The sequence below is a fragment of the Nelumbo lutea genome, chromosome 5, assembly GCF_056320005.1.
Source record: "Nelumbo lutea isolate HS-2025 chromosome 5, American lotus-T2T, whole genome shotgun sequence".
Classification (NCBI taxonomy): domain Eukaryota; kingdom Viridiplantae; phylum Streptophyta; class Magnoliopsida; order Proteales; family Nelumbonaceae; genus Nelumbo; species Nelumbo lutea.
Window position 1 is genome coordinate 20,941,121 of NC_142688.1, and position 13,270 is coordinate 20,954,390.

At 41.7% G+C, this 13,270-nt stretch overlaps 2 protein-coding genes across 3 annotated transcripts in view; both read left to right on the top strand.

The window, feature by feature from the left end:
• Positions 1-348, top strand: LOC148850872 (luminal-binding protein 3-like). Its single transcript, XM_088945652.1, has one exon. The coding sequence runs from the start codon at positions 1-3 to the stop codon at positions 346-348; it is 348 nt and encodes a 115-aa protein (XP_088801778.1).
• The window catches only part of LOC148850873 (sugar transporter ERD6-like 6), a 27,877-nt gene continuing 14,828 nt past the window's right edge, over positions 222-13,270 (top strand). Inside the window, exons 1-8 of one of the 2 annotated variants that reach the window (XM_088944635.1) lie at positions 222-361; positions 1,354-1,609; positions 1,711-1,773; positions 1,873-1,962; positions 2,055-2,114; positions 2,210-2,275; positions 2,368-2,433; positions 2,563-2,638. In XM_088944635.1, coding sequence (XP_088800761.1) covers positions 1,406-1,609; positions 1,711-1,773; positions 1,873-1,962; positions 2,055-2,114; positions 2,210-2,275; positions 2,368-2,433; positions 2,563-2,638 — 625 coding nt within the window. In that variant the 5' untranslated portion in view covers positions 222-361; positions 1,354-1,405. Of the gene's footprint in view, positions 362-980; positions 1,124-1,353; positions 1,610-1,710; positions 1,774-1,872; positions 1,963-2,054; positions 2,115-2,209; positions 2,276-2,367; positions 2,434-2,562; positions 2,639-13,270 lie in introns of those variants that run through there. The other variant, XM_088944634.1, reaches the window with a different exon arrangement.

A 13,270-nucleotide genomic window follows, 5' to 3' on the forward strand; every position in this document is an offset into this window, starting at 1 on the left:
ATGGTGAAGGAAGCAGAGGAATTCGCAGAGGAGGATAGGAAGGTGAAGGAGAAGATCGATGCGAGGAACAAACTGGAGACGTACGTCTACAACATGAAGAGCACCATCAACGACAAGGACAAGCTCTCTGATAAGATCGATTCCGATGACAAGGAGAAGATCGAGAGCACACTGAAGGAGGCGCTGGAGTGGTTGGACAATAACCAGAGTAAGGAGAAGGACGATTACGAAGAGAAGTTGAAGGAGGTAGAAGCAGTGTGTAATCCGATCATAAAACAAGTATACGAGAAGAGTGGTGGAAGCTCTTCAAGGTCGGGAGATGAAGATGAAGCCAACGACGAGTTGTAGATACAGAAACAGAGTAGACAGTCTTTCACTTACCGTCTCTCACGATTTCATCCTCTTCATTTTTTTGTTTTTTTTTTGTTCTGGTTCTTGTAAAGTAGAAAACCTGGAAATCAGAAAATGGAAATTTCGGAATACTTTAAAATCTTATATCTCCATCTCCCTGTTGATCAGTTGACGTGGTATCGTCTCATTGGTCTATATAAGAGAATGCATTAAGGGGGAAAAGAACGGGGTCAGGGGAGGTTAGAGGGTTTTGACTCGGTTTTGGGCTAACACGCGAGAATACCGACCGCGAGCGGAAGAACAGATGGCGGACACTCGGCGTGTGGGGCGAGGGGCGGTAGGGCGGAGATGCGAACTCGTAGTCTCCAGGCACACTCAGTGTACAGTCAGTAAACACATCAATAGTTATGCCACACGTGTCCTTTTGAATGCCTTCAATTCGCTTGTAGGATGATATTCAATCACTTTCAGGACAAGTTTCTCTCTATGATTGAAGGCTTATCTAAGTGTGACCGGATCTGCTCCGAACACAGCGCGCTTCACTCGCGCCTCACACGCACATCGTTCCATGCATTGGGAATATTTCCCATACTTATAAATTATTATTTAGAGGAGATATTAGGCGCTCCTGTGTGAGTAGCAGATCGCGTTCCTATCTAAATACTGACCAACTGTGCCTAGGAGATCCAGCAAAGCACAGAACCGAATGATACGATACGATACGATACGACCCGCTTACCATGGGCCATGGCTCTGGTTCTGTCTATTTTCGGTTTGTCTCACTTCTTCCTTTCCCGTCCATACTCTTCTTCTTCTTCTAGCCTCATCCACTTCTTCTTTCCTTAATCGTCATTAGTTTTTCCTTCACTCGTCAACACAATCTACCATTTCTTCGATCACCGTAATTTCAATCTCAGCCCTTCCGGTCTCTAATCTCCATCACTCGTACTAACCTACTCAGCCGAAGCTAGCTCCCCAATTACTTACACTATTATATTACAGGCGTTCCCTGTTGGACATCGCCGGCGGTGGTGGTGACGAGAAGGACGAGGACATGAGCTTCAGAGAAGAAAACGATGATGGGAGGGATCTTCGCAAGCCGTTCCTCCACACAGGGAGCTGGTACCGGATGAGTTCTAGGCAATCTAGTATGATGGACAAGCTCGGCTCTTCTGCTTACGTCATTCGTGATAGTTCTATTTCTGTTGTTCTCTGCGTCCTCATCGTCGCCTTGGGTCCTATTCAGTTTGGCTTCACCGTAAGTTTCTTCTCCTCTCCCACTTCTTCTCTTTTTTTTTTCGTCATTCTTTGGCGAATTTCAATCATTCATTCAGTTCATTTCTTAATTCTTTCTCTTAGGGTGGGTATTCTTCCCCTACGCAATCCGATATAATCAGCGATCTCAAGCTTTCACTATCCGAGGTTGAAACTTCTGTCTCTTTTTCATTAAGAAAATTGAAAATATTTTTACTGAGTTTAATTGTTGTTTTTTTTTTTTTAATCTCTTTCCCTTAATTGCAGTTCTCTGTATTTGGTTCCCTATCAAATGTTGGCGCAATGGTTGGGGCAATTTCCAGTGGTCAGATTGCAGAGTACATTGGGCGAAAAGGGGTATCTAAGTGGTCATTTTTTATTGTTTCCATTTGTCCCAGTAGTTTAGTCTCTCTGTTTTTTAATTATGCTCTGATAATGTGAAATTGCAGTCGTTGATGATTGCTTCCATTCCCAATATCATCGGGTGGCTCGCCATATCTTTTGCCAGAGTGAGTAATTTTCAGCAGTGTATTCCTTTAGATTGCTTAATGCTTTCATTCATGTCTTTGATGGGATTCTTACATTCCCCTTCGCTTGTTTATAGGATTCTTCGTTCCTGTTCATGGGAAGATTGTTGGAAGGATTCGGTGTAGGAGTAATCTCTTATACTGTAAGCATGAAGTTCCTCCTTGTCTTTGTTGGCTCAATTTCAAACTGTATATGAGAAGCTTTGTATTTATTTACCGTTTTGAAATTCTATAGGTTCCTGTGTATATAGCAGAAATAGCACCTCAGAACATGAGAGGGGGCCTTGGGTCCGTGAATCAGGTTGACTAAGTTTCGTTGGCTTACAATTTCAGTACCGAAGAAAGTGCTTTGGTTATTAATCTCCAGTTCACTTTCCCCTAAAATCGGCAAAATAACCTTTTTTTCCATTTCTTTTTTTCCCCTATCTAGCTCTCTGTCACAATAGGAATGATGCTCGCCTATCTTCTGGGGCTTTTTGTTCACTGGAGAGTTCTTGCAGTTTTAGGTATGTATCTTGATGATCCAAATTGGTAATCTTTTATTTGTGTAAGGAGACAGGCTTACTGTTGTTGGGTCTTAGAATATTTACTAAATGTCAGTCATTACTCATTGCATCTTTAGCTTAAATTAGCATATGGATACATTTTGCACCAGAAAACTTTCTTGTTCACACTTGACTGGTGTTCATCGTTCTTTTCTGGCCTCTTTTCCCATAGCACTGCTGAAGAAATTGCATATATAGTACCTGAAATTCAATTCTGTTCAGATGATTTCAGCCACTGGTAATTGTGGATTGAGTTGTCTTGATATTTCTGGTTTAGAAAATTTCCAATTTTCTCCTAATTTCCCATTTGTGAGAGGCCCACACCTTTTTTCTGATTGATGGGAAGGTCAAATTATAGTTTGGTGGCAGCTCATAAGGGAACCTGAAGCCTTCTAAGACTGGTGTTCAATTGGGATGGCAGCATTTCTTAGGATTTTCAGCAGCCCTGTAGGTGATGCAAATACCCTAATGAAGGTTTTGATTATCTTTCCTGGGTGGGCATGGGGGTGGGAGGAGGGAGTTCATGGGGATAAGCTTACTACCTTAAGTGAAACTTTACATTTCTCTCGGCACTAGTTAGGTGGAATTTTAGGGTGATGAATGCAATGGCAGATGATTTAGTTAATTGAGCATGGATAGGGCTACCAAAGACTCTGTTTCGCAAGGTTTAAAATATTGGTGTTGTTGGAAATGTCAATCACCTAACAATAGGATATATGTTGGAAATATCAGAAATTTTGTATAGAAAAAGTGCTAAAATATGCCAGTTTTGGATACAATCTCATGGTGTATTTGGGAAGAGAGGGATGCTAGAATCTTTTCAGAAAGGTCAAACAATGAAGTAACTTTGATGCAGGAGCAGAAGAGTCAAAATTGAATTTATGAAAAATTGTATTTTTTGTATTTTTGGACAGTAGGGGTATTTTTGTTATTTAGCAATTTTCTGTGGGGTCCATTGATAGAGTTTAATTTGTCTAGTTATAGTTTGTTTATGTTTAAGATTTCAGAGTCATTGCGTAAGTAGGATTAGAGTTATTGAGTCTTCTTTGAATTGAAATAGGATATGACAGCTTAGTTTGAGTCCTACTAGAATTGTTGAGCCTAACAGTTTGACTCCTAAGACTATTATGAGTCTAACAGTTTGACTCCTAGGATTATTATGAGTTTAGAGTCTATAAATATGTATGGACGTTTTACACAAAGGAAATGAAGTTTATTGAGTTTTCTTCAGCTTATGATAGCTATTGTGAGTGATTCCCATGCCCTAGAGTGATTCTAGGCACCCTGTGAGTGATTCCAGGTATTTTCCCTCTCCTTTCTCTCTCTACTTTCTCTCTTATTCCTTCAAGAAGCCATTACAGCCATCAACAGCCATAAAATTCTGATCGGAAGACCATTCAACATTCTCGAACGACTAGAACTAAGCTGGTCCTACATCAAACTCTTATAGATAATATTGCTCTTAAGGTTGTTTATTGGTGTTAAAGTGTTTAATGATTTTTCCATGAGGAATTGGAAGGTCGTGGCATGCTCTTCCATGACATGGAACATTAAAAACATCCCTTCCCTCAGCCCGTAAAACCATTGTTGAAATAACTTAGTTTATCTTAAGTTTAGTGCCACAAGCGCACCTTTGTAATTTTATCCTTTCTTTTTCTGTATGGTCGCCCTAGTATAAATACCAAATAAACTGGTGCTGCCAGTTGACTTTTGTCTCTCTCCTCTCTTTTGTCTCTTCTCCCTTCTCCTTCTCTTCTCTCTGTTCTGGAATCATACCATCTTAGCACCAAGAAAACATGGTATCAGAGCAGCAGATCCAATCTTGGGACCAGGGCGGCAGATCCAATCTTTTCTTTCCTTTTTTGTCTATTGCTGATCAAACCAAAGAACAAGATCTTTGGTGGACGTGTGAGGAAGCTCACTGCAAGACAGTTCTTTCCTTTTGGTCGTGAGCCCAGAAATTATCAAGGGAGAGAAAAGTCGAATGCTGTGAATCAGTTTCGAATACTGTGAGTTTTTTTATTTTTCTTCATCAGTTCTGTGGATCAAACTGATCCTTTTGTACCCAGATCAGTGGGTTATGTGCGGCTAGTGTGAGAGTTTCTTCTCTCAATGTATGTGGATCGATTGATCCTTCCTATGCCCTGAAAGGTGTGTTTTCTTCAAGACTGCAGATCTGTAACTGCTGTGACAACAGTTTATTTCCTTCTATTTACACTGAACATAAGTTACTGTGTGAAAGTTGGTTTATTGCTAGAGGGAATGGTCAGATCTGTTTCTTTGATATACCTTCCACATTTGAAATGGTGTGTGATCAGTCTAAAACGGTTCAGTAAGGAAAAAAAACTCTTGAGAACAGTAATGGTGTGTGACCAGCTTTGATCTCTTTGCGTGAGAACAAGTTTCTTGTGTCCAGAAGTGTGACTGAATTGAGACGGCAACCTGTCTTTTGACTGTACTGTGAGTCTGAACTGAATTGAAAACTTCTTCTCTAGCTGGATTGTGACTGATCAGATTCAGCTTCTCTGTCTTCTGAAGATTTTGGTATGTCTGGTGTTACTTCTATTCAGAGTGGGATGAGCGGAGGTTTTGATATGAGTTTTCCCATGGATGTGATTCCCTTTGATGGCCTCAATTACCTTGTTAGAATGCTCGAGTCAGGGGTATTTTGGTCATTCTGGATTATCTTTCTTGAGAGTGAAAGGTCTATTGTATCTGTGTTTAAGTTATGTGTCCCATCTTCTATGAGGGACAAAATGGTCTTTCCTGTAACTCTATGTTTTTGAATAAATACAAGTGGGTCAGTTAGGGAAGGGAGATTTTTGACTCTCTTCTAGTCTGGCCGAACCTTTCTTCTTCTTCATCTTCTTCTTCCTCTTTCTCTTTTCTTTCTTCTTCTCTACTTCAACCCTAGAATCTACTAGGGTTTACTAACATGGTATCAGAACCGTAAGGTCGTATCATCATTTCTTTCTCGCTGCTGTTCTCTTTCTGGGTTCGCCGCCAACTTTCACAGTCATCTTCTTCCATTTCGACTGATCTGAGTGGAGGTTCGATAAGGGGCTGAAAAGGAGCTGTCGTTTTGTGGGCCTGGAGGTGAGGATGCCTCCGGTTGTTGCTGTGGTGGTCGTTGGAGTGGTATACTAAACCCTCTATTCAGTGTCGAAGAGGGCTGAATGTGTACAGGTATGAACACTACTGTTGTTTGTCCAAGTAAGGAACTGCGAATGCTTCCTTTTGTTTCAAAAGTTGGTTGTGGTGGTGCTCAGTGTGACTGATATGGATCTCAGTCGTGTTCCTCTGCATTTCTCTTCGTATGTATGTTGAAAGAAGAGTTGTCGACTGCTGAAGTTCACAACAACAGTAGATTTGTGGTGGTTGTGTCGTGGTGATTGGTGCATCTATGTTTCAAAATATTTAAAAGTAATCTCCTATACCTTGTGTGTAATCAATTCTGCAGTGTGCAGCCCAAGTGTTTGATGTGAGGGCTGAGTGATTTCAGTCTTAGTGTGTTGATGGTGAATGGTCCTGCAATGTGCAGCCCAAGTGTTTGATGTGAAGACTGAGTGATTTCAGCCTTAGTGTGTGGTGTGTAATGTGTATTTAAAGAAGCTGGAATTGGTGGTGTTATAAGTGAGATAAGTCTTGTGAAAGAGTGTGAGATTGTGCTGTATATTTGAAGGTGAAATAATTAAGATGGCTTCATTTGAAAATGGGGATGATAACAAAACAGGTGCCATGCTTTCTCCAGACTATTTAAGTGTTCAACTGACATCCATCAAGTTGAATGGTGAGAATTATGTACCATGGGCAAAATCTATGGAGGTGTTCTTGAAGGCCAAGAGGAAGGTAAAACATGTAAGAGAGGAGAAACCTCCCTCTGATACCCCTGAGTTCAGTGACTAGGAACAAGTAGATGCACAGATAATGACATGGCTCTGGAACAGCATGGAACCAAAGATTAGTGTGAACTTCATGTTCCTAGATACAGCTAAGGAAATCTGGGATCATGCTAAGAAGTTATACTCTGGACAAGACAATACAACTAGGGTGTATCAGTTGTACCAAGAGTATTTCAATTTGAAGCAAGGGAGTCAAAGCTTAGAAGAGTACTATGCAAGTTTGAGGAACATTCGTAATGAGTTTAATGTGTATCATCCTCTAACATCAGATGTTCAGATCCAACAACAGCAACGTGAGCAGCTTGATGTGACAAGGTTTCTTGTGGGGTTGAAGGCTGAGTATGAGCCTGCTAGAGCACAAATATTGGGATTATCTGCTCTTCCCTCACTTGAAGAAGTCTTTGCTCGTCTTAAGAGGACATCTATTGAGTCGGGAGAACATTCTTCCCTCTCTAACAGATCTGGTTTGGTAGTGACTAAAGGGGGTGGTCGTGAAAATAGAAGTGGCGGTGTCAGGAGTGGACTCCCAAGCAACCGTGGTGGTCACATGTTTAGCAGGGCTAGTGGCCGGACTGGAGGCCGAGACTCAGGGGGAGGTCTGGGAAGAGGAAGGAGTAATACTCAGAGAAAGTGTACACATTGTGGTTTAGAGGGGCACACAGTTAATTTCTGCTATGATTTGCATGGTGCACCCAACACTTGGGCTAACCATGCTAGGACTAAGGGTAGTGACACAATTATTGAAAGTCAACAAACTGACCCAATCCTCTCCACATCTACTTGTGCTTCTAAGAAGGAAATGGTGAGTGTACCACGTGAAGTATATGAGTAGTTCATTCAAACATCTTAGCAGAACACCGCCACACTTGCCCATTCAGGTATGGCTTGCTTAGCTTCCAAAGACTCACACTGGATCATTGACTCTGGGGCCTCGGACCATATGTCTGGGACTCATGATGTATTTTCCTCCCTTTCCCACTCCTCCACACCCCAAACAGTTACATTTGCTAATGGTTCTACATCTTCTATCTATGGTGTTGGTGATGTTAATCTCTCCTCCTTGTCTTTATCATCTGTTTTATATGTTCCTAAGTTTCCTTTTAACCTTATGTCTGTCAGCAGATTAACCAAGTCTCTTAATTGTTCTGTAACCTTCTACCCTTCTTCTTGTGTGTTTCAGGATCTCAAGACGGGGAGGAAGATTGGTGCAGGGCATGAAACAGGTGGATTATATTACCTTGATGTGGTGGTCCTCCAGTAGCTTTTCAGTCATTTCTTACTCCTCTTCAGTGCCACTGCAGACTTGGTCATCCTTCTCTCAAGGCCTTGAAGTTACTGGCTCCTTCCTTGAGTCATCTTTCATCATTAGACTGTGAACCATGTCAATTGGGTAAACATCATAGAGTCTCATTTAGTCCAAGAGTTGATAGTCGTGTCTCAAGTCCTTCCGATGTATGGGGTCCAATTAAAGTGGTGTCATACAATGGGTATAAGTATTTTGTAATCTTTGTTGATGACTTTTCAAGGATGACATGGATTTATCTTATGAAAGATCGTAGTGAGTTGTTCCCTATTTTTCAAAAATTTTATGTTGAAATACGCACTCAATTTGGTGTTCATATTAAAATTCTTCGCTCCGATAATGCCAAAGAATACAACTCCTCACCATTTCAGCAATACCTAGAACATCATGGGATCATTCATCAAACTTCTTGTGCCTACACCCCACAACAGAACGATGTAGCTGAAGGAAAAAATCGACATCTTCTTGAAATTGCTCGATCCTTGATGATTAATATGAATGTCCGAAAACATTTTTGGAGTGATGCTGTTCTCACATCCCGTTTTCTGATCAATCGGATGCCCATGTCTATCCTTGGAAGTCAATCCCCTTTCTCTGTGTTGTTTCCCACTTTATCTCCATTTCCTCTTACCCCAAGAATCTTTGGTTGTGTTTGTTTTGTTCAACACTTGGGGCCTGGGTTAGACAAGCTAGATGCTTGAGCTACTAACTGTATCTTTCTTGGCTACTCAAGGACTCAGAAAGGGTATAAGTGTTATAACCCAAAATCCTATAAATCGTTTGTGTGCTCTGATGTCACCTTCTTTGAGTCAGTTCCATTCTTCTCAGATGTTGGGGTCTCTTCCTCTCCCTCTGTGGTTCCCCCTCGGTACCCGTTGTGGACATCCTTCCAGTAGCTCCTGTTTCTACTGTAGATGCACATCCTATGCCTGTTACTACTGAGAAACCGCCAATCACTCAAGTGTATACCCGCAGAAGTGCATCGGGCCCTCCTCCACTTCAGCCCCTGTCGACAGATCCTGCTACTGCTCCTTCCCCTTCAGATCCTGATCTTCCTATTGCTCTGCGAAAAGGTAAACACACTTGTACTTCTCACCCCATTTCACACTATGTTTCTACTGCTCACCTTTCTGCTTCTCATTGCAAATTTATATCATTACTCTCATCTGTTCCCATTCCCAAGACTGTCTAGGAAGCTCTTGCCTCCCCAGGGTGGCAGCAAGCCATGGAAGAACTCTCTGCTCTACAACATAATCACACATGGGAACTAACCGATCTTCCTTCCGATAAGCACACAGTTGGGTGTAAATGGGTCTACACAGTAAAGTTTCTTCCTGATGGCAGTGTGGAGCGATTGAAAGCGAGGTTGGTGCCAAGGGTTATTCTCAGATGTATGGTGTGGACTATATGGAGACATTTTCTCCTGTGGCTAAGATTGGTTCAGTTCGGGTGCTGATTTCATTAGTTGCCATGTATAATTGGCCTCTTGTACAACTTGACATCAAAAATGCCTTCCTGCATGGTGATCTAGTTGAGGAGGTGTATATGGAGCAACCACCAGGGTTTGTTGCTCAGGGGGAGTCTGGCAAAGTGTGTAGGCTCAAAAAGGCAATTTATGGACTGAAACAATCTCCACGTGCTTGGTTTGGCAGGTTTAGTGAAGTGATGAAAACCTTTGGGATGAAATAATGTCAGGTTGATCATTCTGTGTTCAGCTATAACTCAAAGGATGGGAAAATCTTATTAGTTGTGTACGTAGATGATATTGTTATAACTGAGAGTGATAGCAATGGAATCAACAGGTTGAAGAAATTCTTACAGGATCACTTCAATACGAAAGATTTGGGGAAGCTGAAATATTTCTTGGGAATAGAGGTTGCGAGGTCAAAACATGGGATCAACCTATGTTAGAGAAAATATGTTCTTGATCTACTTGAAGAGACAGGGTTGTTAGGTGTTAAACCAACAGAGACTCATATGGAACTCAATGCCAAGCTGAGTGTTGATGCGGGTGAAGAGTTTGATGATCCTGGAAGATACAGAAGGTTGGTGGGCAAATTGAACTACCTGACCATTACCCGACCAGATATATCATTTGCTGTGAGTGTGGTGAGCCAGTTTATGCAACATCCTCGGGTTCCTCACTGGGAAGCTGTTCTGAGAATTGTTAGGTACCTAAAAGGTGCTCCAGGTCGTGGTTTGTTATACCAAAGTGGAGGAACTCTTGAGATAGTAGGGTACACAGATGCTGACTGGGCTGGTTCTATATCAGGCAGGAGATCAACTACAGGGTATTGTACCTTCCTTGGTGGCAATCTTGTAACTTGGAAGAGCAAGAAACAAATAATGGTGGCAAGAAGTAGTGTAGAAGCAGAGTACAGGGCTATGGCCCATACCACATGTGAGCTAGTATGGCTGAAGAACTTGCTTCAAGAGATGGGATTCTCAATTGACAAACCCATGAAACTATACTGTGATAACCAAGCTGCTGTTCACATCTCTTCCAATCCCGTCTTTCATGAGAGAACTAAGCATATTGAGGTTGATTGTCACTTTGTAAGAGATAAAGTGATAAGTGGAGTGATAACCACATCTCATGTGAGCTCAGGAAATCAGTGGGCAGATCTTCTCACAAAGGGATTGTCTTGGGAGAATATATTACATTTGTAACAAGTTGGGACTATATGATATATACTCTCCAGCTTGAGGGGGTGTTAGAATGCTCGAGTCAGGGGTATTTTGGTCATTATGGATTATCTTTCTTGAGAGTGAAAGGTCTATTGTATCTGTGTTTAAGTTATGTGTCCCATCTTCTATGAGGGACAAAATGGTCTTTCCTGTAACTCTATGTTTTTGAATAAATACAAGTGGGTCAGCTAGGGAAGGGAGATTTTTGACTCTCTTCTAGTCTGGCTGAACCTTTCTTTCTTCTTCTTCATCTTCTTCTTCCTCTTTCTCTTTTCTTTCTTCTTCTCTACTTCAACCCTAGAATCTACTAGGGTTTACTAAATGGTCAAGGGGAATCGAGCTCTACATAACTGCAAGGGGGAAAGCGGGGTATATCAATGGCAGAATTAGAGAACCCTAGTCTAGTGGTGTGGAACATGATAGGTGGGACCAGGAAAACAGCATGGTGATATCATGGCTGTTATTGTCTATGCTGCCACAAGTGAGAAAGACCTTCATGTGGGCAGAAACAGCTCATGAGATATGGGAACAGGTACATCCTACATACTCCGAACAACGGCATTATGCTAAAATATATCAGTTGCAGGCTGCCTCCTCAACTTGTAAACAGGGGGAGGGGAGTCTCTCCACCTACTATTTAGACCTAACTTTTGTTTGGAAGGAACTATATCACTATCAGAATATAGGTTGGAAATGTGATGCAGATGCCAAAGCATACAAGAATATTGGGGGGTAAAGACCTTCCATCAGTACAAGAAGTATATGCTCTAGTACAGTCAGAAGAGAGTAGATGGAATGTGATGAATAATCCTGAGGGGGAGAATGTTTCTTTAGCAGCTAAAGGGGGTGTTGCTACGGGTGGTGGAAATTCCTTCAAGAAGAGTGACTCCCAAAAGAAAGATGATGACAAAGATAAGCTATGGTGTACACATTGTTAGAAGACTACGCATACTCGGGAGACATGTTGGGAGCTTCATAGGAAGCCAAAGTGGGCTCGGGAAATGAGTAAAAAGCCGAATCAGAATAAGAAGCCAGGACAGCAAGGTCAGAGAAAGTTTAATGTAGCAAATTTAGCCTCTCAAGAGCCTCAATCATCTACCACTACTATGAGTCCTTCCGGGACTAACCCGAGGGAAGATATCATTAATTCTTTCCATGACCATCTGAAATTGTATGGGAGGGCAATCCGCTAGATGGATTCTGCCTCTCCACCCTCGACTTTGTTTGCATTTACATCAGGTAACAGTAACTCTGCCACAGCTTTCCATGTGTCCTCTCATCCCTCAGACTCCCCTTGGATAATAGATTCTGGAGCCTTGAACCATATGACGGGTAAGTCCGATTGTTTTCAATCTTATCATCTATTATCTAGACGGGACAAGGTGAGACTTGCTGATGGTTCTTTCTCCACCATAGCTATTAAGGAACCATCTCCCTTCCACTTGGACTCACCCTTTTTGATGTTCTACATGTTCCTAAACTGCCCATAAATTTGTTCTCTGTTAGCAGTATAACAAATTCGATGAACTGCTCATTCACTTTTTTTCCTTCCTCTTGTGTGATACAGGATTTGGCCTCGGGGAAGACGATTGGTAGAGGTCGTACGGTAGATGGTATTTACATGTTGGAGAATAAAGCCTGTCTTGGGGCTATTGAGTCTAAGAGCCCGTCTAATAAGAGTCAAGTCCTTTTATAGCATAGTCGTTTGGGTCATTTATCTTTTGAGTCATTGAAAGTTTTGTTACCATATTTATTTAAATTAGTGTCAGTGTCGGATTTCACATGTCAAACTTGTCAGTTAAGCAAACATTGTTGAAATCACTTTACTTCAAGAAATAATAAATCTGATTTTCCTTTCCATATTGTGTAGCTATAAATATTTCACTATACTTATCGATGACTACTCCCAATATGCATGGGTGTACCCTATGCGGTCCAGAGATGAAGTACCAAAAATCATTAAAGATTTCCAACGCTTGATATTCACTCAGTTTCAAACGAAAATCCAAATTTTCCAATCAGACAATGCCAAAGAATATTTCCATAGTGATCTTACGGAGTTTTTTGCTTCGTATGGATCCATAAACCGTAGCTCTTACGCTAGAACCCCCCAGCAAAATGGTGTTGCTGAAAGAAAGAATCGCCATTTTCTTGAAGTTGTTCGCGGATTACTTATACACATAAATGTCCCTAAACGTTTCTGCTTGGATGCTGTGTTGTGTGCTACCTATCTCATCAACCGTATGCCATCCCGCTTGTTAGGGTACAAGGCCCCACATCAGCTCCTTTTTCCCAAGGCTCCCCTCTTCTCTATTCCTATCCATGTGTTTAGTTGTCGTTGTTTCGTCTAGGACCTTTCTCCTACCTGTGGAAAACTTGATCCTCGTACCATTCCTTGTGTCTTCTTGGGTTATCCTTCTTCCCAAAAGGGCTATCGATCTTTTGACCTTGTTTCCAAGAAGTACTATGTCTCTATGGATGTGCCTTTCTTTGAAAGTGACCATTTTTTCCCGGTTTCTCCTCAAGGGGAGAGTAAGGTGGAGGAGAAACCAGTTCAGGTTCAGGTTCTCCCTTTTTTACCTGACCCTCCTCCATTCTGTGTTTTTCATCGTCGCAAGAGCCAGCTAAATTCAAGAGCTGTGGAGCAACTTGAAACTGTACCGCCAACACCATCAGATTCACCGAGGACAGATCATATCC

Excerpts from the sequence above, each read along its gene's own strand:
- LOC148850872 (XM_088945652.1), top strand. The coding sequence starts at position 1 with ATGGTGAAGGAAGCAGAGGAATTCGCAGAGGAGGATAGGAAGGTGAAG.